The 26,428-nt window shown below is 39.3% G+C and overlaps 2 protein-coding genes across 2 annotated transcripts in view; both read right to left on the bottom strand.

The window, feature by feature from the left end:
* LOC123654891 overlaps nucleotides 1-24,401 on the bottom strand; it is a 29,749-nt gene extending 5,348 nt beyond the window's left edge. The window contains exons 1-12 of the mRNA XM_045590749.1: nucleotides 24,327-24,401; nucleotides 23,579-23,712; nucleotides 22,760-22,878; nucleotides 16,177-16,334; nucleotides 15,251-15,434; nucleotides 14,826-14,932; nucleotides 13,135-13,356; nucleotides 11,850-12,050; nucleotides 10,604-10,832; nucleotides 9,192-9,334; nucleotides 8,716-8,835; nucleotides 422-626 (exon numbers count right to left, since the gene is read on the bottom strand). Coding sequence (XP_045446705.1) covers nucleotides 422-626; nucleotides 8,716-8,835; nucleotides 9,192-9,334; nucleotides 10,604-10,832; nucleotides 11,850-12,050; nucleotides 13,135-13,356; nucleotides 14,826-14,932; nucleotides 15,251-15,434; nucleotides 16,177-16,334; nucleotides 22,760-22,878; nucleotides 23,579-23,712; nucleotides 24,327-24,401 — 1,897 coding nt within the window. The remainder of the gene's footprint in view (nucleotides 1-421; nucleotides 627-8,715; nucleotides 8,836-9,191; nucleotides 9,335-10,603; nucleotides 10,833-11,849; nucleotides 12,051-13,134; nucleotides 13,357-14,825; nucleotides 14,933-15,250; nucleotides 15,435-16,176; nucleotides 16,335-22,759; nucleotides 22,879-23,578; nucleotides 23,713-24,326) is intronic.
* Nucleotides 24,402-24,431: 30 nt separating this feature from the next.
* On the bottom strand, nucleotides 24,432-25,806 carry LOC123655028 (frataxin homolog, mitochondrial). Its single transcript, XM_045590876.1, has 2 exons — nucleotides 25,423-25,806; nucleotides 24,432-24,726 (listed from the first exon to the last, which is right to left on the bottom strand). Exons 1-2 carry the CDS (start codon nucleotides 25,699-25,701, stop codon nucleotides 24,478-24,480), a joined length of 528 nt encoding a protein of 175 aa, XP_045446832.1. The 5' UTR covers nucleotides 25,702-25,806; the 3' UTR covers nucleotides 24,432-24,477.
* Nucleotides 25,807-26,428: the final 622 nt, after the last annotated feature.

The raw sequence follows: 26,428 nt of genomic DNA, 5'->3' as shown, positions 1-26,428 counted from the left end.
TGGGGAAGTACCTCGACCTTACAGAAGATCACAGCTAAATAATATGGCTTTCAAGCAGTTTTGTGTTCCTGTAATGAATAAGGTGACCAGAATCCCTGGGGGGGGTTTGTGGTAGGGTTGGCAACGCGCTTCTGGTGTTACAGTGGCACATATAAGCTACGGTAATCGCTTACCATCAGGTGAGCCGTACGCTTGTGTGCCGAACTAATTATATAAAAAATAGCTACAGCACACAACTACCGCTTCCTCTAAGTAGTTACCTTAGTGACATTGCTCACAATAATCCATTCACGTTAAGATAAAAGTGACTCATCGTCTCAGCTTAGCTTAGCCACACCCCTTGACCGATTAAATGATAGTAAATTCGAACTCCTATCTAAAGGTCTTCCTTCAAATCGTCTACTAACAAAAAAATACTCACCTTTTTTCTCACTAATAATTTCCTTCTTAGCCCATTTCTGTAATTCCTCGTATGTTATTGTGATCAAAATTTGTAACAACACTGAACCGCCAACCGGATTTACTTGAGATGGGAGAGTAGATTCTAGTAAAGATGCTGCATTTATAACGCAACGTGGTACACAATCCAGCGTTCTAGATATACACGTAAGGCATAAAGACATTGTCTGGAAAAAAAGACAAATATCTTAATATATGTAATTCTTTGCTCACGACTTAACTAAGCTAAGCACAAACAACCGCTCCGGTGTGGTGCGAGTAGTCGCCTAAAACACCGGCGATTTACGGGTTCGATTCCCGTTCGGGATGGATATTTGTATTTGTATAAATATTTCTTTCCAGTTTGGATATCTGTTTTTGTGGGTCTCTCCACCGTGCCTCAGAGAGCACGTTGAGCCGTCGGTACCGTCTGTAACCATAAATACCTAATAGCGACCATTACTCATAGTAGGGAAGATATCCGTCAACCCGCAGTGGAGCAGCGTGATGGATTAAGCTCCAGTCCTTCTCCTACATCGAGAAAGAGGCTTAAGCCCAGCGGTGGGATGTAACAGGCTGAATGAAATATATTTTCTTATGTACGAGTTTTTGTCACTCAACTTCTCCTAAACGGCTGGACCATATTGTTACGTGTTAGGGTTCGAAGGATTTGGAAAGAAAGACCTGCTGACTCTTTTGAAGACTTTCGAACCCTAACACGTAACAACTGGTGTCAGAAGTGGGATGTGGAGATGCCATTGACTCCGAGAGAAGACTTCAAGGGAGTCAGGACAAGGGCACAACGAGCTGCGGAGGCAACACCCACTGGGGACCAAGCTCCGCCCACCGTGGGCCAAGCCCCGCCCACTGACTCCGCCTATCATGTGCCCACTGGCCACGCCCCCCAGGCTCCGCCTACTCGGACTCAGGCCCCGCCCACTCGGGCTCAGGCCCTGCCTACTCAGAATCAGGCTCCGCCTACTTTGTCTCAAGCCCCGCCCACTGGATCCGCCTACCTTGCCACGCCCACCAGCGACACCGCAGCTTCTACAGACTCTCAAATGGCTCTTCAATTAGGAAATTAAATTAAATTAATGGAGCTACAAAGGGCTGAAACTCGTATTTTGCAAGAATCACAAGAGCAACAAAAGGATTGGGACAAGCATATACCACTCTTCCTTCTGTCGTACCGAACCGCCGAGCATGAGAGCATAAAAGCTACCCCGACGTATGTCAATTACGGTAGAGAATTACGATTACCAGTAGACCTATTGACTGGAGGGTCACCGGAGGGACCAAATACCGTACAAGACTATGTCAGCGATTTATGGGAAAAAATGCACTATATACACACCTTGGTTCGGGAAAATGGGTTACAATCAAGCGAGAACATGAAAACCAGATAAGACCGGAAATCGAACACGAGCGGCTTCAAGGAAGGGTCACCGGTATGGCTGCATAACCCAACCCGCCGGAAAGGGAAATCTCCAAAGTTGCAGACCACGTGGGACGGTCCATACAAAGTGGTTACCCGACTGAATGATGTGACTTACAGGATTCAAAAGCAACCAAGAGGGACATTCAAAGTGGTACACATAGACCGTCTGGCGCGTTACCATGACAGTAACAACGATGCTCGGGACGAGCACCTCTAAGAGGGGAATAGTGTTACGAACACACAAAGAAACTAGCGCCATCTAGCGGCAACCATTGAAACCACACAAAGACAGCGATAGCATGAAACTCTCTACTCAATACTAGATGGCGTTAGAGGCACTACTGTGGAACTATATAGAAGTATAGTCTCGAAAACCGGGTACATGCGCGAACTTTCCAGAATGGTCTGGGCCTCGTGTCGGCCGATATAAATAGCCGCAGGTAGGCGAGCGAGTTCAGTTCAGTTTGAGCGATCTTCGAGGCGACTTCAAGAGTGAAAATTAGTGATCAAGAGTGGTACCAGCGAAACCTACGACATTGGCTACGGCTCAGGACATCGTTATACGCTTCAGCCTGTAATATTGGGATATGCCCACTATTAGTGTTTTGGCCAAATCGCACCTTAGAGCGATTGTCTTAGGGTTTAGTTTGCGGCCCGCGTTTAACCGTTGTTCTGTCGTTTCTTACATCTAGTCCATTTACTACTTATGATTTTGTAATACCATTTCGCTGCGTTAGCGACGCTTTTTTCTGTATGGGCTTCATCGGTGATATCGCCAGGTGGCACGGCCCCCCGCCGTCGCCGTCGCCCGCGCCGCTTAGCGGCGAACAGTCTCGATTCCGCTCTCACGGTAGCGGACGTATCGCTGCTCGATACGGCGAATATAGTCTCGCGTCCGCTCTGCAAGGTGTGGCCGTATCGCTGCTCGACGGCCGGCCAGTTCCCATTGTTGGACTTATTGTTTTGCGCGTGCCTCGTGGTTTATTAACTGCTTACTTACTTACTTTACTGCTACCGTTTTAATTGCTGTACTTATAACTTAACTGTAAAGTCTCGAGTTCGCTCTGCACGAACGCAATTTTCTGTGTCGCTTTATGAGAACCCCAATGTCGGGTTCGGACTCTTGGCTGGCGTGACCGCACGCAGCCCTGTGAATATATCTAACGATTTATTTGGTAACTGTAAATATTTAATTGCTGTGCTTATAACTTAACTGTAAATATTCGTTGTTGTGCTTGTAACTGTAACTGCTTGTGTATTTCTTTATAATCAATTCTGTGACCGGGGGTGCCTACTCACTGTCGAAGTCTGGGGGCCTGGGGCCTCCTTTTCGGGGACCGCCAGGACACCTATTTACACTCAACGTCACACCACACCACACGACCTACACACGTTCCCTGGCGATCTTCGACCTCAATAGACCCTAGCTGCCCTTCGAAGGTAAGTGCAATTTCCTTCTTATTTTCAACCCCTTTTTTGTATTTGATTTCTCACGCCGCATATCCTGATAGCCATAGGTATTCCGTACCCGACCCTAGGCAGTCCGCCGGGAGGTCGCTGATGGGCCCCGACCTCTGAGGCTCTGCTGGACTGGCTAGTGCCGTAACATTTTGGTAGCAGAGCGTGGTTGCCGTAACATTTTGGTAGCAGAGCCCCCCACGCCTTGAGCTGCGTGAGTTTAACTGATAGGGGTTATATTTGTTTAGGGTATTTGTATTTTGAGTAGCTTCGGGTAGGTTTAGCCTGTGTGGCACATCCCTATATATTTTTTTTTTTACTGTTTATATTTTCTTACTGTTATTACTGTAATTATTGCTGTGATTTGTATCTGTATTTTTTATTGTTGTATTGGTTGTTGGAATTTATATCACTGCATTTGTTTATCGTTATATATGATGCCGTCTCACAAGCAACCCAAGGCACCTGCGCTGATAATTCAGGAGCAGCTGCGCTGGGCGGCGCATGCCCACACACTGATCGGGCGCGCCGACCGAGTGTATAATTTAGCGCAGCGAGCGGATCAGGTTCGGGATCGACTGGCCTTGGTCGAGAGCGCATACACTGAGCTTTTGTCTGCGGATGTGGAGAGCGGAGTCAAGGACTCCGCTCGTCGGGATTATGAGCAATTCGTCGACTTCACGGACGACTTGGTTGAGGCAAGGGGCAAGCTGGCGCATGAGGCGCGTGAGAGCCAGATGGAGGGTCTGGCGAAACTGGAGTCTCCGCGGCGGAAGCCAGCTCAAGCTGAGCTATTAGGTAAGTTGCCCACATTGGACTTGCCCAAGTTCTCGGGTGCTATTGGTGAGTGGCTGGCCTTCATAGGCCTCTTCGATAGCTTGGTCCACGCCCGGGGGGACTTGTCCCTCGGTCAAAAAATGGCGTACCTGCTATCTTCTCTTGAAGGGGAGGCCCTTGCGGTCGTTGGTCACTTGAAGTTGGCCGACAACTCCTATTTGATCGCAAGAGACCTCCTCGAGAGGAGGTACGCAAACACCCGGCTGCTGGCTGACGAATATGCCCGACAGCTTCTGAATCTCCCGCTACTGACTGACAGGACGAGGCTACGTCAGGATATTATTAATCCTGTCGTAGTCGCGTGCAATTCGCTGAGGCGCCTGGAGCTTCCGGTCGACGAAGGGGCCGGAGGTTCTTTTTTGCTGCTCCACCTCGTACTGTCCCGCCTACCCCTCGATCTGCGGATCCATTTTGAGGAGAGTTATGGCGGGGACGGAGCGGATCATATCCCGTCTTTTAGAGACCTGCTGCTCTTTTTAGAGCAACAGTGTAGGCAGGTCGCAAACGCGGCGGGCGCCGCCGACACCTCCTGGGCACCTGAAAGGCGGAACCCGCCCGGGAGGTCACCGCCGACTCCGCAGAAGCCTACTGGAGCTTCTTCAGGAGGGCGCCGCCCTCTTCCTACGTATACCGGCCTAGTGGCCAGGGAGGCTCCTCCGTGCAACTACTGCCGCGGGTCTGAGCACCGATCCGTGGCTTGCCCGAAGCTGTGGGCTAAGCCTGCAAAGGCGAGGCGGACCATAGCTCGGGAACGCCGCTGGTGCTTCTCCTGTTTGGAGCGGCACCTTCAGAGGGACTGTCCGTACCAGCGGCCCTGTCCGCACTGCTCGGATCCTCATCATGAGGTCTGGTGCCTGGGCCCGTGCAGCGCTCCTCCTCACGCCCCTTCCGACCGCGCCTCTGCCACGGGCGGGGGCGCTAGTCAGCCCCCTCTGGCGCGTGACGCTTCTCGCTCGCCCACCAACCACTGCGCCCCAGGTTTGAACAGGGGACATTCCCCTGAGCAGTTGGGGGGTCACCCTGCCAGGGGCGGGGGTGTCTGCACCCCCCCTCCTCAGCGGGTCGAGAGAGAGTTCGCCGCCACTCAGCTGTCGTCAAGACCACTGTCTCCTCCCTTAGCTAAGTGGCCGCGATTGGAGCGCCACCCTCCCCCCCTTGGTCGGAGTCGGCGACCTTACCAGGTCCCTAGGACCTCTTATCTGTCCCGGCCCGCTAGGCCGGGGCCCTCTGAGTTCCGGGCCTCTCCGCTTAGCGCTACCTTGCCGCCGGTGGTCGAGTTGTCACCTGACTGCCGCTACGAGGACCCCCGGCGCGAGGACTGGTCCGATGGAGGCAGCTCCAACTAGGTAGCTGCCGCCCTATCTCCCACCACGGCCACCTCCACTGAGCCTTTAAGCTGTCAAACTGTCCTTTTGCAGACAGCCTCAGTGCAGGTGTACAACCCGAAGGGCGACTGTCTAACATCTCGCGCCTTGTTGGACTCGGGTTCACAACATTGTGTGGCCTCTATTTGGTTGGTGGGAAGACTAGGGCTCCCCTGGAGCTCTGAATCACGTCGAATGTTTGGCATCTGAGGCCTGGAGCCTCCCGCTCCTAGGGGAAGAGCTGAATTAATTTGCTGGCCTGTCTTAGGGCCGACGCAACATCCGGAGCGTCATCTTTAAATGTATCCCGTGCTACAAACTGAAGGCCGCCATTTCTCACCCTATGATGGGCGACTTGCCAGCCGATCGCGTCACTGCCATCCGACCACTCGCTGGAGTCGGAACTGATTTTGCTGGCCCTGTCTTAGTCAAGTCGTCCTGCTTTCGTAACGCGTGCTCACATGGAGCCTACCTGTGCGTGTTCGTGTGTCTCTCCACTAAGGCCGTTCATCTGAAACTTGTAAGTGCCCTCAGCACTGAAGCCTTTGTGGCCGCACTTAGCTGTTTTGTTTTTGCCGTGGGGTCCCTGACCTGATCCGATCCGACCCTGTTTCGTTTACCGATTTGCTCGCGGACATAATGCCCTTCTGTCCGGGACGGGGGATTGTTTTGGCCAAATCGCACCTTAGAGCGATTGTCTTAGGGTTTAGTTTGCGGCCCGCGTTTAACCGTTGTTCTGTCGTTTCTTACATCTAGTCCATTTACTACTTATGATTTTGTAATACCATTTCGCTGCGTTAGCGACGCTTTTTTCTGTATGGGCTTCATCGGTGATATCGCCAGGTGGCACGGCCCCCCGCCGTCGCCGTCGCCCGCGCCGCTTAGCGGCGAACAGTCTCGATTCCGCTCTCACGGTAGCGGACGTATCGCTGCTCGATACGGCGAATATAGTCTCGCGTCCGCTCTGCAAGGTGTGGCCGTATCGCTGCTCGACGGCCGGCCAGTTCCCATTGTTGGACTTATTGTTTTGCGCGTGCCTCGTGGTTTATTAACTGCTTACTTACTTACTTTACTGCTACCGTTTTAATTGCTGTACTTATAACTTAACTGTAAAGTCTCGAGTTCGCTCTGCACGAACGCAATTTTCTGTGTCGCTTTATGAGAACCCCAATGTCGGGTTCGGACTCTTGGCTGGCGTGACCGCACGCAGCCCTGTGAATATATCTAACGATTTATTTGGTAACTGTAAATATTTAATTGCTGTGCTTATAACTTAACTGTAAATATTCGTTGTTGTGCTTGTAACTGTAACTGCTTGTGTATTTCTTTATAATCAATTCTGTGACCGGGGGTGCCTACTCACTGTCGAAGTCTGGGGGCCTGGGGCCTCCTTTTCGGGGACCGCCAGGACACCTATTTACACTCAACGTCACACCACACCACACGACCTACACACGTTCCCTGGCGATCTTCGACCTCAATAGACCCTAGCTGCCCTTCGAAGGTAAGTGCAATTTCCTTCTTATTTTCAACCCCTTTTTTGTATTTGATTTCTCACGCCACATATCCTGATAGCCATAGGTATTCCGTACCCGACCCTAGGCAGTCCGCCGGGAGGTCGCTGATGGGCCCCGACCTCTGAGGCTCTGCTGGACTGGCTAGGGCCGTAACAATTAGGCATAGGCCTCTTTCCCCATGTAGGAGAAGGATCAGAGCTTAATCCACCACGCTGCTCCAATGCGGGTTGGCGGATATATTCCCTACTACGAGTAACGATCGCTATCAGGTGTACATGATAACAACCGGGACCGACGGCTTAACGTGCTCTCCGAGGCACGGTGGGTGGACCCACAAGGACTGCACAAACACCCAGACCACGGCAAACACCTGTATGGCCAATACAAATGTTTGTCATGAGCGGGGATCGAACCCACAACCGCCAACGCAACAGGTACAATCCATGGCTGTAACCGTTGCGCCAACGCGGCGTCGGACATCGTTAGTGCTTAGTGTTTGAACCTTGTGCTTTGTGTTGGACCTAGTGCTAGTGAATAAAGTCTCCAAAAGAGTCAGCAGGTCTTTCTCTCCAAATCCTTCGAACCCTAACACGTAACAACTAGGTGGGCGGGTCCGGTGGGCGGGGCTTGAGACAGTGGGCAGGGCCTGAGCCTGAGTGGGCGGGGCCTGAGCCTGAGTGGGCGGGGCCTGAGCCTGAGTGGGCGGGGCCTGAGCCCGATTGGGCGGGCCTGAGCCCGAGTGGGCGGAGCCTGAGCCTGAGTGGGCGGAGCTAAGGCAGGACTAACGATTTCCTGAGTCGTAGCCAATGTCGTAGGTTTCGCTGGTACCACTCTTGATCTCTCATCGCCTCGAAGATCGCTGAAATTGAACTGAACTCGCTCGCCTACCTGCGGCTATTTATATCGACCGACACGAGGCCCAGACCATTCTGGAAAGTTCGCGCATGTACCCGGTTTTCGAGACTATACTTCTATATAGTTCCACAGTAGTGCCTCTAACGCCATCTAGTATTGAGTAGAGAGTTTCATGCTATCGCTGTCTTTGTGTGGTTTCAATGGTTGCCGCTAGATGGCGCTAATTTCTTTGTGTGTTCGTAACAATATATACATTTCTATGGGTTCATGAATGGTTTGAAAACACAATTGGACACGTCAGGTAGGAGTGCTGTCGGTCAGCGATCAAATTTGATAGCTGCTATTAAACTTGATGCCGGGCAAAAAAAAAACCGTCTGCCGTGGGTCCTTTAGTAGTCATATAAAAATGTCTTCTAAATTATAACGAAAAATAAAATAAAAGAATATGATGGCGCCGTCATCGTAGTAATTATTATAAAAGGAGTATCATGCCATGCTTTGTTCGACAGTCGTTTAAAACTAAAAATACTATATTGAATTATTTCTTCTCGATTAAATCAAGTCGTTATTATTTACTTGTTATTTTTTTTTACGACGAAAGTAGAAAAAGTATATTAAAGCACATTGTTATTTGGTCTTACACAAAAAACAATAAACAGAATTAAATTTCAATTAATCGTAAAGTTCAATACGTCGACAAGTATAGTAAAATACAAATGATTAGGGATAACTAAAAAGTATTCATCAGATCTCCCTCAAATTTAAATTGATCTTATAATATTATAATGAAATAATACTTTAATCGTACCTGATACATAGACGCGCCAGTTTGTATAGCGTTAACCAAAATGGGTGGAATGAAATTCAAACAAGTACCAACTGTTGCCAACAAACCCGCCAACCAAGGCGGTCTACGATCACACCAGACCTGTTCAAATGTATTAATAATTATAATTATAAGTTTAAAATATTTATGGTTATTATAAATGATTGTTCTGAAATCCAAAATCAAAAATTAGTTTATTCAATTAGGCTTCAAAAGCATCTTTGAATTCGTCATTTCACGAATTAAAATTATATTTGTTTTTATTTATTAATTATAGTTGTATGTATGTTGTATTTATTAATAATAGTTGTATACATGTATTAATTATAATGAACCTACTGTGGATTCGGAATGTAGATTCTGCAAGAACCGACAAGACAGTCCTCACTCTTAAAAATTATAACAGTTATTAATTTGAGTCGTATTTCGAGCGCAATAAGATTTAAAATCCCACAAACCTGTCGTTTATCCAAACAAGCTGCCCATTCCCGTCCCGATATTTCTAAAGCATAACAAAGCGTGGATTTCAGTTCAGCTTTACTGCCAACACTTATCAATATATACGTTAAAGCGCCGACTGCTCGAGCGTATTCTTCACTAGCTGCAATTTAAAAATATATATAACCTTTTTTTTTACGTGAGGAAAATCCATCATGGATACCCACCAGCGCGGGGGCGACAAAGGTTTATGTCAGACTCTTACTGACTAAAAAACCACCACGAGAGCAGTCGTCCGCCTGGGTGGGGCGAGATGGGGTCGCGCTAGCATTCACCACCTCACCCCGGCAATATATATATATATATATATATATATATATATATATATATATATATCATACCCTAACCCTATAAGAGTTAAACCAAAAAATAAAAGATTGAATAAGCCAAAAACTGATATATACTAGATTTAAACAGGCTCAAAAACACTTTAAAATCGTCATTTCACATAGTAAAATTATATGTTACTAAATTAATTACTGTTAAAAGTGTAGCTATCATCGATTTGAAATATAGATTCTGCAGAGAAGAGTCGGCAAGAGACTCCTTTGATACTTAAAAAAAACAGGACTCAAATTAACTATAAAAAACGTAAGTTCGTATTATTTTATTTATACCGTTTGTCTTGTCAGCTTAATAACTCTATCAAAGTGTTTCAATTTCACAACAGCTGACACACACGTTAACAAGTTAGCCAATCTACTGGTCTTTAATACAGTTAAAAAGAAAAAAAATCTTTAATGAAAAACGTTGTATAAGAAGTCTTCAATAAAAACCTTTTTGTTGGGAAAGATACAAGTGTTAAGCTATAACGCACAGCGCAAAGAAATTTTGTAGCAAAAATAAACGTGGATAAAGTAGCGGAGATAATTTAGTTCGTGATGTAAAATGAAAAACTAAATTTATCAACTGCACTAAGCTTTTTAGCCACTTAAGCTTTTAAACTAGCCGTGCCCGCAACTTTGTCCGCGTGGAAGTTAACAAAAAGTTACTGTTCATTTCGTAGAGTAATAAAATGGACAAATTTCAAAAATAAAATTAGCCTAAGTTTCTCCTTATTTTACCAGCTATCTGCCAGTGAAAGCCCCGTCAAAATCAGTCCAGCTGTTTTAAAGATTAGCCGGAACAAACAGATAGACAGACAAAAATTGTAAAAAAAAATGTTATTTTGGTATATGTACCGTGTATAATATATACATAATATGCATTTAGTAAAAAGCGATTATTTTAATATTACAAACAGTATAAGTATACAGACAAATATTACATACATAAATAATATAAATATTTAATCCAGGCTTAGGCGGGCTCGAACCCACAACACCAAAGCAGAAAGCAGGGCCACTACAAACTGCGCCAACTGGCTAGTGGCTAGTCAAATACCATATTTTATTTCCCTGAAAGAAATTCATACCATCGTTATCCCCTTTGAATTTACAAAAGCCGTCAGCCGTACACAGGAATCCTTCACATTTCTTCATGCGGCCGTCCATATTGTACCACAATCCATCGGCTGGCCAACGAGAGTTATCAACCGACATATTTCGAATAGCGTGAATAAGTAAAATGCCGGATAGATGACAATTTCGCATCATCAACACCTTAAAGAAAGTTATCGATAAAAAAAAAACGAGTTTTCTTTAGATCACACGACTGAAGTAAAAATTCTGCACATTGGGCCTGCACTGCGTTTTAGATATACGAAACGTAACTGGCTATTAGAGAAAGAGAGAAAGAAAATGTATACCCCCACCCCTCTCTCTTGTTCCGTTCGCCTCGCCCGATCACAGTTTTCGTAACGCTCTCGTCACACATTCACCAGTTTACTGCCCAAGTCAAGCGTCGTTAAGAAGTTTTACTTCAAAAAGTTTCATAAATAAGTTATGTCAGGAAGGATTTAAGGAAACTCCATCCTAAATGTTAATTATTTCTGAAGTTCCGAAGTACTTATGAAAAATCGGGAACTAGGAAACATTGATTTGAGATGAAGAACTGACATTGACAATGTCAATACTCTTACATTACCTTATTTTGTAATGTAGGTAAGGTACCTTATAATGTTAAATTGTAGTAATTTTGAATTTGCTACCATTGTTCTTTTACTTTATTTTGTTGAAATGTAAAATTTTTATATTCGTTAAGTGTCTATAATCACTAATAATGTCATTTCATTTCGAAAATTATTGGCATAATATTCTCTTGGGGGGGGGGGGTTTAATTCGAATGATTGTATAGGAAGTGCGCTGCATATCTATTCTCAAGTATTGTCTACATTTGGATTAATTTTAATCTGTTATTTTTAGAGCATCGACATCCCTATCCGGAATGATCCGGTGATAAAATATATTCGAATTAACTGTCATCAGTAGAGAATCAATGTAATATTTTTATAAGTATGGACTTTGGTTAATTCAATTTTTAGTTCGTCATGATTAATTATAATGTTCTGCAAACTATAGCGGGTAACAGCTGTTAGTTTAAAAGTAAAAAAAAATGTATCATTTTTTTCAAATTTTAAGATCGGAAAGAATTTATAGTAATTATCAGTTAAATATAAAATATCTGCGATATTAAGATTAATCGTTGCAAAAAACTGACTTCAATATGTTCAGTCTTACCTTCACAACTGAAGCCCAAGATGGTTGTGGTTTTGCTAACAACACCATTAATTCCAATCCCAAAGCTGTTTTAGTTGATAAATCTAGCGTTTTCTTTGCTATTTTATCATTTATACCATCAAAGAGATTAGGACTGACGAATGTATACCACGGATATGGCGTGTCTTTTGTGAAAGTAATTTCATCAGATTCCATAAACGCCTGTAATCAAAGCCATTAAAAGTTTTATTGAATTAAAAAAAAAAAAAAGAATTTCCAAAAATGTACATTAGATTGGTATATTGAGTCATTAAATAAAAAGGTTAATACAACGGCTGCTATATATTTATTTTTATATTATTGATGATGCTTTAGCGGTCACGGGTTCGATCCCTGTATATGAGACGATGAGATGAGAAGATTTGGACATAAAATACATATCCTTATCATAGTCTGGACGACAATCTCCGCCAAAATATTTACATACTAGTCGAGGCTGTTGATTGTGTCATTTATTGTTATTAATGTAGTTACAATGTACACAGTTAACAATGTACTAATTTATGTTATTATTATTAAATGTTTGTTTTTATGAATTTTATGATTTTTTGTGTGATTATTTAATTAGTTAGACTTAAAATTATTATTATTATTTTTATTGATTTTATTGGATTGTTTAAATTATTTGTTAAATTTAATGTTATTGTATACAAAAATCTGTAAATAGAGGTAGAATTTGTGATCAACTTAACTAACGCATTGGGTTCACTGTAATGTTAGTTTTAGGTTTTTTATGCATAAATAAATAAATAAATAAATTATTTTTGTATAGTTATAATCAACCAGCTTCACCTATTTTAGTAATACAAACACATTAGTAAGGTGTTGTCCATTAATCACGTAAATTCGAAAGGGCGGAGGGGTCCGAAAAAAATCACAAAATATCACGAGGCCCTCCTTGTGATTTAGGGCTATAATAAGATAACATGTGTTTTTATTTTTCGTCAAACGCGCGATTTATAATTAAAATAAAACAAAAAACACACATTTTGCAACCCTGATGTTTGCCTAGTAATTTGTATCACGATGCTTAGTTTTCAAAAAATTTAATCAGATTATACCTGTATTTAAAGATAATATCCTCAAAATTTAAATGTATTTTGCACAAAAAAATACACGTGATTTTTGCGTATGGGTTAGTCTAAAACATCGGCAGATATCACCAAGGCAAGGCCTTAAAGGGGGTTAAAAAGTTGCTTAAAGATCACGTGATTAGTGGACGACCTCAAAATAGGATATATCATACCTGATGTAAAAAATGTAGTTCTGAACCCCTATAAACCATGCACTTGAACAATTCATTGCATTTTGCGTGCACATCTCTGACGTCACGTGACTGTTTCGAAGATTCCAGGCCGGCCAGGTCTGAACCGTTCGAACATATAGCGGGTAGTAGTTGAGCGACGCAGAGTAAAATGTTCAGAATGTCGTTTATTAAGAGGGGCGTTGTTGTGTTTGTTGTGATTGTCTGTAAGTTAGAATGCCTTATAAGAGTACGATTTTTATTTTTTAGGTAGCACAGCAGGATATGCCTATATATATATATATATATATATATATATATATATATATATATATATATATATATATATATATATATATATATATATATATATATATATATATATATATATAACCTGCTCAAAATCTGGACCAGCCCAACTAAATACCACTGCTCTTAGGCAGTCTTGTGTTCCTGTGGCGAGTAAGGTGGCCAGAGCTCCTGGTGGGTCGGGGGGTAGGGTCAGCAATGGACCTGCGATGATTCTAGTATTCCAGGGTCTATAAGCTACGGTAATCGCTTAGCATCAGGTAAGCCGTACGCTTGTTTATCGAAAAAAAAAATTTTTTTAATAACTTTTTTAATTTTATTTATTTTATAATATAACAGTTACAAGCCCTTATTGGGTTTGATGTCGCATTTCTTTATTCGAAGGTCATTAAAAACATACGATAAAACATTTATTTTATTTTATTATTTAATAATTTATGTACACTAGGATAGCAAAAGGAAATAGCTCTTATAAACAATGCTGTTATAAAGGCAATACTTATCCCATAATGGAATCTCTTCCAGTAGTCCTGCCACAGGAAACTTATAAAACATTCGCAAAATTAGCGTGTACAATGTAAACATATTGAGAATAAAAATATAATATATAATAAATACATCATTATACAATATATAAATGCACACATACATAATAATGTATACAAATGTAGATACAAATAATATGATATTTATACTTATACATACACGCATATACATATACGATACATAATATAATACATACGATAATATATTCTAATACGCATAAGGACACTTAATCAAATTGATTTTAGACTAGGATTGATAAAGGTGAGAGAAAGAAAAGCGGTCCCGTAGATACGAAGGAGAACGAGGATTAAAAATAGTCTTATAAAGGAAATAAAGTATTCTAAAATTTCTACGATGGCGGATAGGTAGCCATTAAAGCTGCTTACGAAAGTGACTTACATGATCATGTTTTTTCAGCCGAAAATGAAACGCAAGCATAAATTTTGTTGTCGCTCAAGCCTGTTAAGTAATTCTGTTAAGAAATTATATCTGTACTTATTTATATGAGCAAGTGGAAATACTTGTTATTTTGTGCTTTTGCATGTTTGCAATTGACAAAGCCAGTACTGCGGTCACCAACCCGCCTGCCCAGCGTGGTGACTATGGGCAAAACACATGAGTTCACGTTATTTTTGGCGTAAACTTGTGGAGGCCTATGTCCAGCAGTGGACTGTATAGGCTGTAATGATGATGATGATGATGATGAATTGATAAACTCAAAAACTATCCAAGAGCTTTAAGAAATACTTGCACCAGGAGAACGCAATTTTATTATTAAATGACATAATTATACGTTATTTCAAAATTAGTCCACGTGGGTGGGGCTACGTCAATCTTACCTGACAATATCGAACTGTAAGTATTGTTAGGGTTTCATTCAACATTCCGGCAAAAATTCTTTGGGCCATTTTTGGAGGCACTGTGTCCCATAAATCCTTCTTGCTACCTGTAATTAAGCGTATGTAAGCGAGATGTACGTAGAAATTGCTTTTTTTACATTTTTTTATTACACAAAACAGTATGTCACTTTATCAACACAAAAAAAATATTCAATATATAGAAAAACGTTTAACAATTTTTTAGCAATAAACCTGTTCATTTTAATATATATAATTATGTTTGCAGGCAAACGAAGAAAAACCGACTACAAAAATATCGACAAGTATACGACGTAGGTAGACGAAAAAATAGTCAAGTAAATACGCATTATCAAAGACTACTCCAAAAGTTGTAATCAGATCTCGATGAAATTTAAAAAGATTACCGTTCATATACAACCACCATCCTTGCACCGACGGAGTACCAGATTCGTGAATAGTATTAGATTGATCATCTATCGGTCTCCCACCCGAATCTTGTAATATATACAGAGATAAGACTCTGTTATGAAGATCTAGTACTCTTTCTCCTACTGCTTCAGACATCGTCGCGTAGCGCTTATACGCGGCCTTAAATGATAAATTAATGTCATAATACAGAAGTATAATATAATATTCTTTTTTATATAATTTGAACGATGAGATGTTTAGTTTTACGATATGGCGCCTTCGATTATATTGGAATCTAATGATATGTCAGTTTAAAGAAATATATTTATATTCAATTCACTTCACTTAGTTTTATTTATTTAAAAATAAATAATTCCATATTTAAATTTCTTTATTAAGTCTACAATAATACTGAGGTAGGGCACAGCAGGAATTTCCTGCTCAAAATCTGGAGCAGCCCGACTGGGGTAGTACCTCGACCTTATAGAAGATCACAGCAAAATAATACTGTTTTCAAGCAGTATTTTGTTTCTGTTGGTGAGTAAGGTGACCAGAGCTCCTGGAGGGATTGGGGATTGGGTCGGCAACGCGCTTGCGATGCTTCTAGTGTTGCAGGCGTCTATAAGCTACGGTAATCGCTTACCCTCAGGTGAGCCGTACGCTTGTTTGCCGACCTAGTGAAATAAAAAAAATAATAATAAATACATCAAATAAATATTTAAGGCGCTGAAACGCACTGGATTTCAGGAAATAAATAGTTAAGTAAATTGTTTTTAACTCCACTTTTTTAAATTCCTCATAATTATAAACAAAAAAATGTTATAGGTAAAAGGTCAAAGACAGTTATCAAGGACCTACTATTAAATTTAACAAAGTTAGTCCAGTAGGTTTTATACGACCCTATATGTATTTTTAACTTTACCTGCAATATCGAATGTCTTTCGGTATTGCCAGAATCTTCGACGTGTTGAACGTAGCAAAAGAGACTATTTTTCAACAAGGCAGCAGCTCCTAATGTAGCCGTCAGTACTGGTAAATCTGCGTGATCGAGTGCTTCTTGTGTTAGGACATGGAGATGTTCTGTAAATAAGCCATAAAAATAATATAAATGGCGATTATTATAAATCAAAAATCGTCGTCTACCCTCGCGGTGTAAGCAGTGTTTTGTTCGGCTCCGTAAAATAAAATCTATTTCTATAGTTATCAGTAATTTATTAAGTTTTCATGGACTGTCAGTGGTTTAATTCTTTGATATAAGTAATTTGTTAAGTTTTCGTAGACTGTCAGTGGTTTAATTCTTTGATAATATCGCTATGGTGTTGTGGACTCGGTGAGGTAATGTTTGACTTTACAACGTACGTTGGTCCATCAACCTATCTTTCTATGAACAAGTTTCAAATAAGAGTGTTACAGGACGATACAGTGCGTGATATATTTGATATCCCATTTTATTAGTGAAAAAACATAACTGACTGGAACTATAAGTGTTTGTGTTCGGACAAAGTCTTACATTTCAAATATCTATACATAATAAATTACACCATCCGAAACAACGGCAGACTTTTCTATACGGACGTATACTGATACTCAATTATATTAGTGAAAAGACATAATCAATTGTGTTAAATTGTTGAGCTATAGCAAGTGCTTGTGTTCGGACTAGGCCATATATTTCAAATACCTGACAATTATAAAATGCCCCATCCAAAACAACTGCAGACTTTTCTATACTGACGCATTTTTTCACTCGTATTAGTTAACGATAGCTAGCGCAGCGGCTGTCATTGAGAATTAAATCTTGTTATTGCTCGAGAGCCGCAAGTTCAAAACCTAGTGTCATTATATTTTGTAACATTTGAATTATTATTATTATTTTTTTTTGTTTAACATTGCACATATCAAGTATATTTATTAAAATAATAACTTTTAATTTTACTTATAATAAAATTGAAACGTAACACTGATGTGAGGGTGTTTGTGTCGAGTTATATTGAGACAATCTGTGTAATTTAAATAAGGACACCCACCTCGAGTCCTGTGCAAAAACCATTACAAATCCGCTGATTCCCTGATATGTTTTGTTACACACACTCACTCTTTTTAACACTATTTGCGGGGGATTGGCTTATAACGACTGTAAGACTAAAGAAGGTGAATTTAGTGCGACTAAGTTACTACAACACTGTAACATCTGTATCAAACCAAATTATTATCATACTACCTACAGTATCATCGCTCTCGTTGGTATAGTCGAGTAATATATTGACCAACTTTTTCGCCAAGCACACTTAAGATTGCGTGGCTCAGCGTGCAAACACTGGAATCAACTACCGGGGCCGAGAGTTCAAGACCTGAGCGCGGATCGCGTGGATGTTACTTTTTCCATTTATTTATAATTTATTCAATATCGACACACAAAAATTATCTCAATGGCTAGTAAATCGAGCGAAATTGAATGTGCCGGCTGCAAAAATATAATAAAGAGTCGAAACACCCTCCGATGTTCAAATTGTATATTTGCATACGATCTTCTATGTGCCAACGTCTCTGAGAAAAAGTTCAACCTAATGACTAGAGAACAAAAACAATCGTGGACGTGCCACGGTTGTCGCAGTAAAGAGCCAAAAAGCGACAATTCTAACACGCCTATTCGACCCACTAATACAGCACCTGCGCAACCGATTACTTCTCCAGTTGAATCCGACACCAATAACATAACGATGCGCAAAGGGGCTAAAGAATCGGCACAAGCGCAACCACCAACTCCGGCCGTTGACCCGGCTATAATGCTAGCTATCAAAAACGAAATTCAGACCGCCGTAAAACACTCGGTAAAGGCCGCCATCGATTCCTTCTTTTCTAGAGAGTTTGACCAAATAAAATCCGAATTAAAAATTCTAAATGATATAAAAGAATCTATGGAATTTCTGACCGCTGAGTACGATCGAATCCAGGCACACGTTGAGGAGTCTGAAGAAAAAATAAAAAATCTTACTCAGGAAAACGCCAACTTAAACAAAACCCTCGAATCCTTATCTACGAGATTAATACTCCTGGAACAGCATTCCCGTGAAAACAACTTGGAGATTAATGGCATCCCTGAAAACAAATCCGAGAACCTATACTCAGTTATGAACCAACTTGGCGCTGTTATCTCTTTACCTATCCAGGAAACTGATATCATGGCGTGCACAAGAGTCCGTAAATTGGACGACTCAAGCAAAAGACCGCGTACCGTAGTAGTAAAGCTCCGAAACACTAGAATACGAGACTCTATCATAGGCGCAGTATCCAAATTCAACAAAAACAAATCAAGCGATCGCCTAAACTCAGGCCAACTGGGCTATAGCGTCACCAAATCCTTTATTTATGTATCTGAACATCTCTCTCCGTATTATAAAGCCCTGCACGCTCGCACTAGAACCATTGCAAAAGAAAAAGGCTTTCGATACGTGTGGATAAGAAACGGTCGCATATTCATAAGGGAGAATGATCAGTCACCGGCTAAGCAAATAAAATGTTATGAAACCCTTAACAATCTTTAACTTACAATACTGCTTCACGATACCGAAAACACTCACCATAATGTTTAATATTTACTATCAAAACTTCCGTGGAATGAATACAAAACTGGACAACATACGTCTGGCGACACTGCAGTCAAAATACGACATGATAGTGGCGACAGAAACGTGGTTAGACAGCTCCGTTGTTGACGGTGAACTATTCTCCAACAGCTACAACATATACAGAAGAGACCGTCAATCTACCTCGCTATCACATAAATCAGGTGGAGGAGTCCTGTTTGCCGTTTCCGATAGATTTGAGTCACGCCGAATAGAACACTACGAGAGTATGCACGAAGACCTATGGATTAATATAAAGTTTGAAAATGGCGGTGTGTCAAAAAACCTGTTGGTTTGCGTGCTCTACCTGCCACCACCCGTAGATGTTAATACCCTAAACGCAGTCTTGGACAACATAAGCTCAGTTATGCGGTCTTACCAGGGCGATCTTTTGATTCTGGGTGACTTTAACCTGGGTTTCATTAATTGGACTAGTGACGTTAATAATCCTGCGCAAACCTCACCCACGAACTATAGTAGTAACCTGGGCTTCTTACTAGTCGACTTTCTCTCGCTGAATAATCTAGTTAATTACAACAGCATAAAAAATCACAATGGACGCGTCTTGGACTTGGTACTTGCAAACTTTGAAAATATTAAAGTATCTAATTCTCTTGACCTGCTTAGTAAGTTGGATCCGCACCATCCAGTATTAGACATCGTAATCACGAAGAATCAGAATAAGGTCTTAACTAGTAAACCATTCGCTACGCATTGCTTTAAAAAAGCGAATTATAGCGCTGTAAATTCGGCACTGAGAAATGTTGATTGGGACTATGAACTCAAAAACTGCCCTAATGTTAATATCATGGTCCAGAGATTCTATTGTATTCTTAATAGGACTATCGACTGCACTATCCCTAAATTTAAATATAAAAACTGGAGGCACCCCGTTTGGTTCACGTCAAATTTACAAAAGCTAATCTCTGAAAAAGAAAAAATTAGACGAAGAGTCAGGATTTACGGTAATCCCAGAGATAAACTTGAACTTTCCCTTGCTAAAAACAGGGTCGAATCATTAATGAAAAACTGCTACTCTGACTATATTAAGGGAACTGAACAGGCTATTTCACGCGAACCCAGAAAGTTTTGGTCCTACATAAAACAGCGTAAGGATATATCTACACAAATCCCATCCGAAATGTCCCTTGACAATAAAACAACTAGTTCGGGTAGCGAAATAAGCAATCTTTTTGCAGAATATTTCTCTTCCCTATTCTCTCATGCTCAAACCAGCAATCAGATAAACAATGATAACAACTTTACAGAATTTTTTACTCAGAAATCACTCTCTAGGATCTATATAACGGAACGAGATATTGATAAAGTGCTCAAGTCACTGGATCCAAGCAAAGGTGCAGGACCGGATGGTATACCCCCAATTTTCATCAAAAAATGTCATAAATATCTAACCCTACCTCTTAAAATAATCTTAGAACAATCTTTAGAATCTTCAACTTTTCCTGATGCATGGAAGGCTGCAAATATCTTGCCTATCTTTAAGAAAGGAGCAAAGCACAACGTTCGAAATTACCGACCTATTTCCATACTTAACGTATTCTCGAAAGTCTTGGAAAAGCTTCTATGTCCCATTTTGTCTCATTATTCGAACAATATGTTGTCAGTTCGCCAGCACGGTTTCTGCCGCAATCGGTCCACAGTCTCAAACCTTATAGCCTACGTATCGGATCTGTGTAAAAACGTCGATAACAGGCAGCAAGTCGACTCTATCTACACCGATTTTAGTAGTGCCTTCGATAAAGTAGACCACTCCATTTTAATCTTAAAGCTAGGGGCATACGGGATCCACGATCCATTGCTCTCGTGGTTTAGATCATATCTTGTAAATAGAACTCTTAGCGTAACTGTAAAAGGCTACACTTCCGATCCCTTCATCGCTACTTCAGGAGTACCTCAAGGCTCACACTTGGGGCCAATCTTATTCTTGCTCTTCATTAATGACATTACCCAAAGCATAAAGTATAGTGAGTGCTCCATTTTCGCTGACGACCTGAAAATCTACCGGGTTATAAAGAACGCTGAAGATAGTTGCTTACTCCAGAAGGACCTAAACTCTATCCAAGACTGGTGCACCAAAAACAAAATGATATTAAATGCCTCAAAATGTGCTCACATAAAATTCACCCGCAAGAAGAACATAGTACACTCAAAGTACTTCATACAAAAACAGCAGCTCGAAGAGGTCTCTGTCATTAGAGATCTCGGCATTATCCTCGATAGTCGGCTCACATTTAAAGATCACATCGATTATATTGCCAGTAAGGCCTGGAAGTTGCTGGGTTTTATCAGGCGTAACACCGCCGATTTTAAAAGAACCGACTGCATCACCAGGATCTACAATGGACTAGTACGTAGCATTCTAGAATACGCTGTCTCGGCATGGAACCCGCACTACAGAGCGCATGTCAACAGGCTAGAGCGGGTGCAGCGCTCTTTTACGAGGTACCTAGCCTTCAAAGACAATACAAGTCCCTACAGAGCCAACTACGCCGCTCGCCTAAAACATTTTAAATTACATCCCCTGGAAAAGCGAAGACAAGTAACTGATCTCATAACCCTGTTTAAAATTGTTCGAAATAACTTGGATTCCCCCGACTTGCTCTACCAGATATGCATCAGTGTTCCACGCCGTACACCTAGAAATTCTCAACAAAAACCCTTTAATTCAAATTTCTCTAAGACTAATCTAGGACAATTCTCCCCAATTAATAGAATGATTAATGCTTACAATAACCTAACTAACCCTGACATTGACATTGACATTTTTCATGACACTTTATTTAGTTTTAAGAAAAAATTATATTTGTATGTATAGTTATGACTTGTGTTCCAAATTAAATTATTTCTATCATTGTTCAATACATATCTCTTTAAATGATAATCTATGAAAGTAATAAAATTATAATTTCATCTCATCACAATTCTGTATACAATTTTTGATTAACTTTTTGCTATTTATTATATTTTTTTCATTGTGTAATTTATCTAAACAATGCAATTTTACTGTTTTATTTTAGTTTTAACTTTCAAATTGAATTTTGTTTTTACCGGACAAATTGTATCTAATGTTGTGTACACCTGTAATGGTAACTGTAATCGGACTAGATAAAAATGTAATAATAGTTGTAATGACTATACAGTATATCGCTGGTGTATCTTATGAAATAAATAAATAAAAATAAATAAATAAATTAGTGGTAGCACAAAAATTTTGTCAAAAAAATCCGATAAATTAAATCCGGTAATTTTTAAGTCTGACAAGTGTTGCCGTTTCATCAAAACGTTGCCGTTTCATCGGTAGAAAATTTACTCTCATGCGCCTATAGAAGTTTCGATTAAAAAAAAAACTTATTTTAAATAGGCTAACGATAAGCAATAATACAGTATATTTTAGTGTTATTTTTATTGATTTTTGGTTTGGTATAATTTGTTTGGTCACAATTGTTGAAACTAACATAGTTTAGGAAAAAATGTAACTAACAAAAATATAGACATAATATGTCCGAATTAAATTATTATTATTATTATTATAAAATATAGTTTCATTCTGATTTTTGATTAGTGATATAGATATTATATTATTTGTTATGTTTTTTACGAGGATTGTGTACAATATGTTGTTTAAATTAATGTTCATAGCTTATTGATTATTTTTTCAAAATTATCTCTATTAATAGATATTGTTGGTAATCACTGTTAGTATTAAGATCACTTTTGCATTTTTTAAAGTCTTATTGTTACTTTCCTTGCGTAATTTCAAGTATGCAATTAAGTATTATTTAAATAAATAAATAAAATAGTATACTAATTATAATTATAATTATAAATAATACTGATTCACTAATACTAATGCTTTACCTAATAAGGAATCACTTGATTTTGTAGCCAACTGAGCAAATTTATCAGGATCAGAAGTTTTAGCAACACCTCCCTCGACCTTTTCATCTTCTAATGTTACAAACATCCCAGAACCATGTCTGAAAAAAAAAATCATAAATAAATAAAACTTAATGTACTGAGCTGAAGAATAATTTAAAGATAGAAAAATAATTTAAAAAACGAATCAATACTATTTTTGTAACTAAAATGGCAACACATTCACGTGATACCAGTGAAATATTAATTCCATTAAATTATTTATGTGTTTGTCTTTTAAACTGTGCATATAAAATTTTAAACAATCACATTTCTTCAATCAGTTTATCTGGTAAATAAGTTACGTATAGAGTTTAACGGCAGACGGTATAATAGGTCATTAGGATCTTGTTTGTTACAATTAAGAAAATCCAACTTTTAAATTCACATTTACCAATAAAAATATGCAATAAATAATTCTTGAGAAATTCGTTCATAAAAAAGAATAATAAATTTACCACAAACTTTTATCCATTGGACACCGTTTCTCCGATAAAAGTTTCCATCCCTTAAATAGTGTTATCCAAAACCAGAAAACTGTTATAACCATAACCAGTAAAAAAGTTATTGTACTGGAATTTTTCTAGATTTTATATGAGTTTTAGTACCCACTATAGGTATCTCTACCTTATAAAGCAGGCTGATATGTAGTAAACGGTCAAATCATCACTTCAGCCTATCATAGTCCACGGCTGGACATAGGCCTATCATAGTCCACGGCTGGACATAGACCTCTATAAGTTATTAATAAAATATACATACTGAAATGCGATAGAAAACTCTTCTTCCAACCATAGTACAATTTTAACTGCTGCAAATGATGCACTTCTCGGGAAATCTAGTCTACCACCCACAACAGCTCGACAAATATTTTCTGACAATACCGTTTGATTTGTCTGTGGAAGATTATATAATGAGTAAATTATTTTATAAGTAGCAGAAAGAGATATGAAGAAGATATAGAGCCTAATCTGAAACGGTAAATATTTATTTGCAAGTTAATGTCCAAAGGTTGCCTGGAAGAGATCGCTGTATTAGCGATAAGGCCGCCTGTTGCAGCTGATGCAAATTTTATTTTTATATTTCATTTGTTATACTGTTAAAACCTTGTATTAGTGTGCGAAACTGTAAATAAATAAATAAGTGTCTTAGAATTCCACATTTCAAATTAATTTCCTTGAAGTAAGGCACACAGGAAATATTTTAGTCTAAATTTGGTGCAGCATGACCAACCTTAGCAGGACATTACTCAACCTTACAGATCACAGTTAAATAGGACTGCTCTCAAGTATTGCATTCCTGTAGTGAGTAAGATATCCAGAGTTCAAGAGTAGGGTCGGGGATAAGATCGGCCTTTCCCTTGCAATGCTCCAGGTATTGCAGGCATCCATAGACTTAGATAGAATTTATATTTAAACAATAAGACGAAATATATCATATAATAAATCATAGACTAATGACTATGATTTATTAATATAATAATTTATAATAATAAAAATAAATAATGTACCTGATAGTATTCAAAATTCCTCTGTAACAGGATAGGAATCCTGTCCATTATATTACCATCCTCTATAACTTCCATGATGGATAAAAATAAATAAAACAACAAAAATAAAATAATAAAACCTAAGTATATTGAACAACTATTAACAATTTATTTATAATAATGCATGACTGCACTTCCCGAAATCAGCATCATTTACAATTTTCGATATTTCATTCTGTAACAGATGGTGTAAAGTTTTTCCGTCGTGTTTGTATATCCAATAGCCACCATTTTCCAATATTAAATCATATCGTTTAGGTCCAGATGTCGGTGAACTCAGCCAGATTTGTCTGTTTGGTGATTGCCGATTTATAACATATGTCCCATAATTTGATCCTAAGGCTATTGTTAATACACCATCCTGTAACATAAGTATAATGTGATATAAAATCTCGATATTACGTCTGCGGGACCCTCGAGGTCGAAAGCGGCTTACTCCTCACTATAAATAACCTATATAGATAAGACAAATAAGCTGTATAATGAGCTTCTTGTTTAGATTGTACATTGCTTTACAGTATTTTAAGTTTCTATCATAATGAATTTTGCCTTTATTATATTGAAATGTTAAATTTGTTTTTGTTTTATTTTTTTAACTGCTTGTGTTTTAGTATTTTATATTCCTAACTTTTGATTTTGCACTATTGTTAAGTTAACTGTTTTGATCTTAGTTTTGGTTTTTTTTTTTTGTAATGCATGATATGTACTTTGTGGACTAATAAAAAAAATCTCCTAAGAAATTTACTGTAATTTTTGATATTTTCAAAATATTAATAAAACCAAGCTGTTTTAGCTATTTAACAGGTCCACGCTGGTCACATATTTACCGTTTTCAATCAATATGCCTGCCCGTGGTTTGTCGATGTTTGATTTGACCTGACTCGGGTCACGGATATCCCCCATGGCCCGAATAGTTCAATATAGAGTGACCCACCAATGTCTCCCATGGTCCAAATGACTGACGGCCATTTTTACTCGGCGTTTAACGTGTATAAACAAAGTATATCATAACATATTCTTGATTAGTCTAATATCAACTTAAGAAAACTATACTTACACTAAAAGTTATATCAGCGCCTTTCAAATTCGGAGATTGATCGATTAACTCTTCGAAGTATTCATACAGAGATTCTAATGTTTCAGTACAAATTTTATCGTAAACAAGTGGATCTAAATTAGTCGAAATATCTTGAGAACTTGCACTAAACTGCCGACTTGTAGTAACATATGATTTAAATATATTCCTTATTGGTTTCTTGTATATAGCGATGGCAGCAGGTCTATTGATTTGTCTTCGTGCCAGACACCGACTGGTACGCAAAATATTTCTCAACATAACTGGTAACTGATAATTTATTCAGCTTCTAGGTTACGACTACTTCATTTTGAAAATGAATGTAGAAACTGACAGACTGGCACTGACAGTGTAATTGTCAAAACTGACATTTTACTCGAAGAAAATTATAACTGTTTATAATTGCCACCTGGCAATTTTAAACGTTTTTATATAAAATTAAATAATTGTGTTTGCTCGCAAACAAAAAAAAAACCAACTTCAGTGACACCGACAAGTAATACAACGTAAATAGACGCAAAATAGTCAAGTAAATCCGCGTTATCAAAGATTACTCAAAAAGTACTCATCAGATCGCGACCAAAATTTAATTTAAATAGGACCACAAGACAAGCATTAACTTTGAATTAAAACAAGAATCATACAAATTATTTATAAAAAAAAAACTCCTACTGCCCTCTAGTGGATATACGCGTCATTAATGCTTTATTGACTAACTATGGTGTCAATGATATAATAATATATTTCTCACCCTAATGGGTCATTGTTCACTAGTACAATAACCCTGCATTTGCACATGCATACTCGCAAAGTCTAACAAAAGTCTAACAAATTATAAAACGTATGAACTAACAAACGTCTGGAATGCGCCTTTACAGTATACATATATTACAGGTAATTACAGGTAAGCAGTCAACTGTATAATTTCTCTTTAGAAGTCTTTACGGAACGGGAATTTCTCTACGAACTCTATAGAATGTACCCACGA

Source organism: Melitaea cinxia, chromosome 7, assembly GCF_905220565.1.
Source record: "Melitaea cinxia chromosome 7, ilMelCinx1.1, whole genome shotgun sequence".
In the NCBI taxonomy this organism is placed as follows: Eukaryota; Metazoa; Arthropoda; class Insecta; order Lepidoptera; family Nymphalidae; genus Melitaea; species Melitaea cinxia.
Note: the sequence above shows the minus strand (reverse complement) of the source record. Positions and strands in the feature narration are given on the sequence as shown.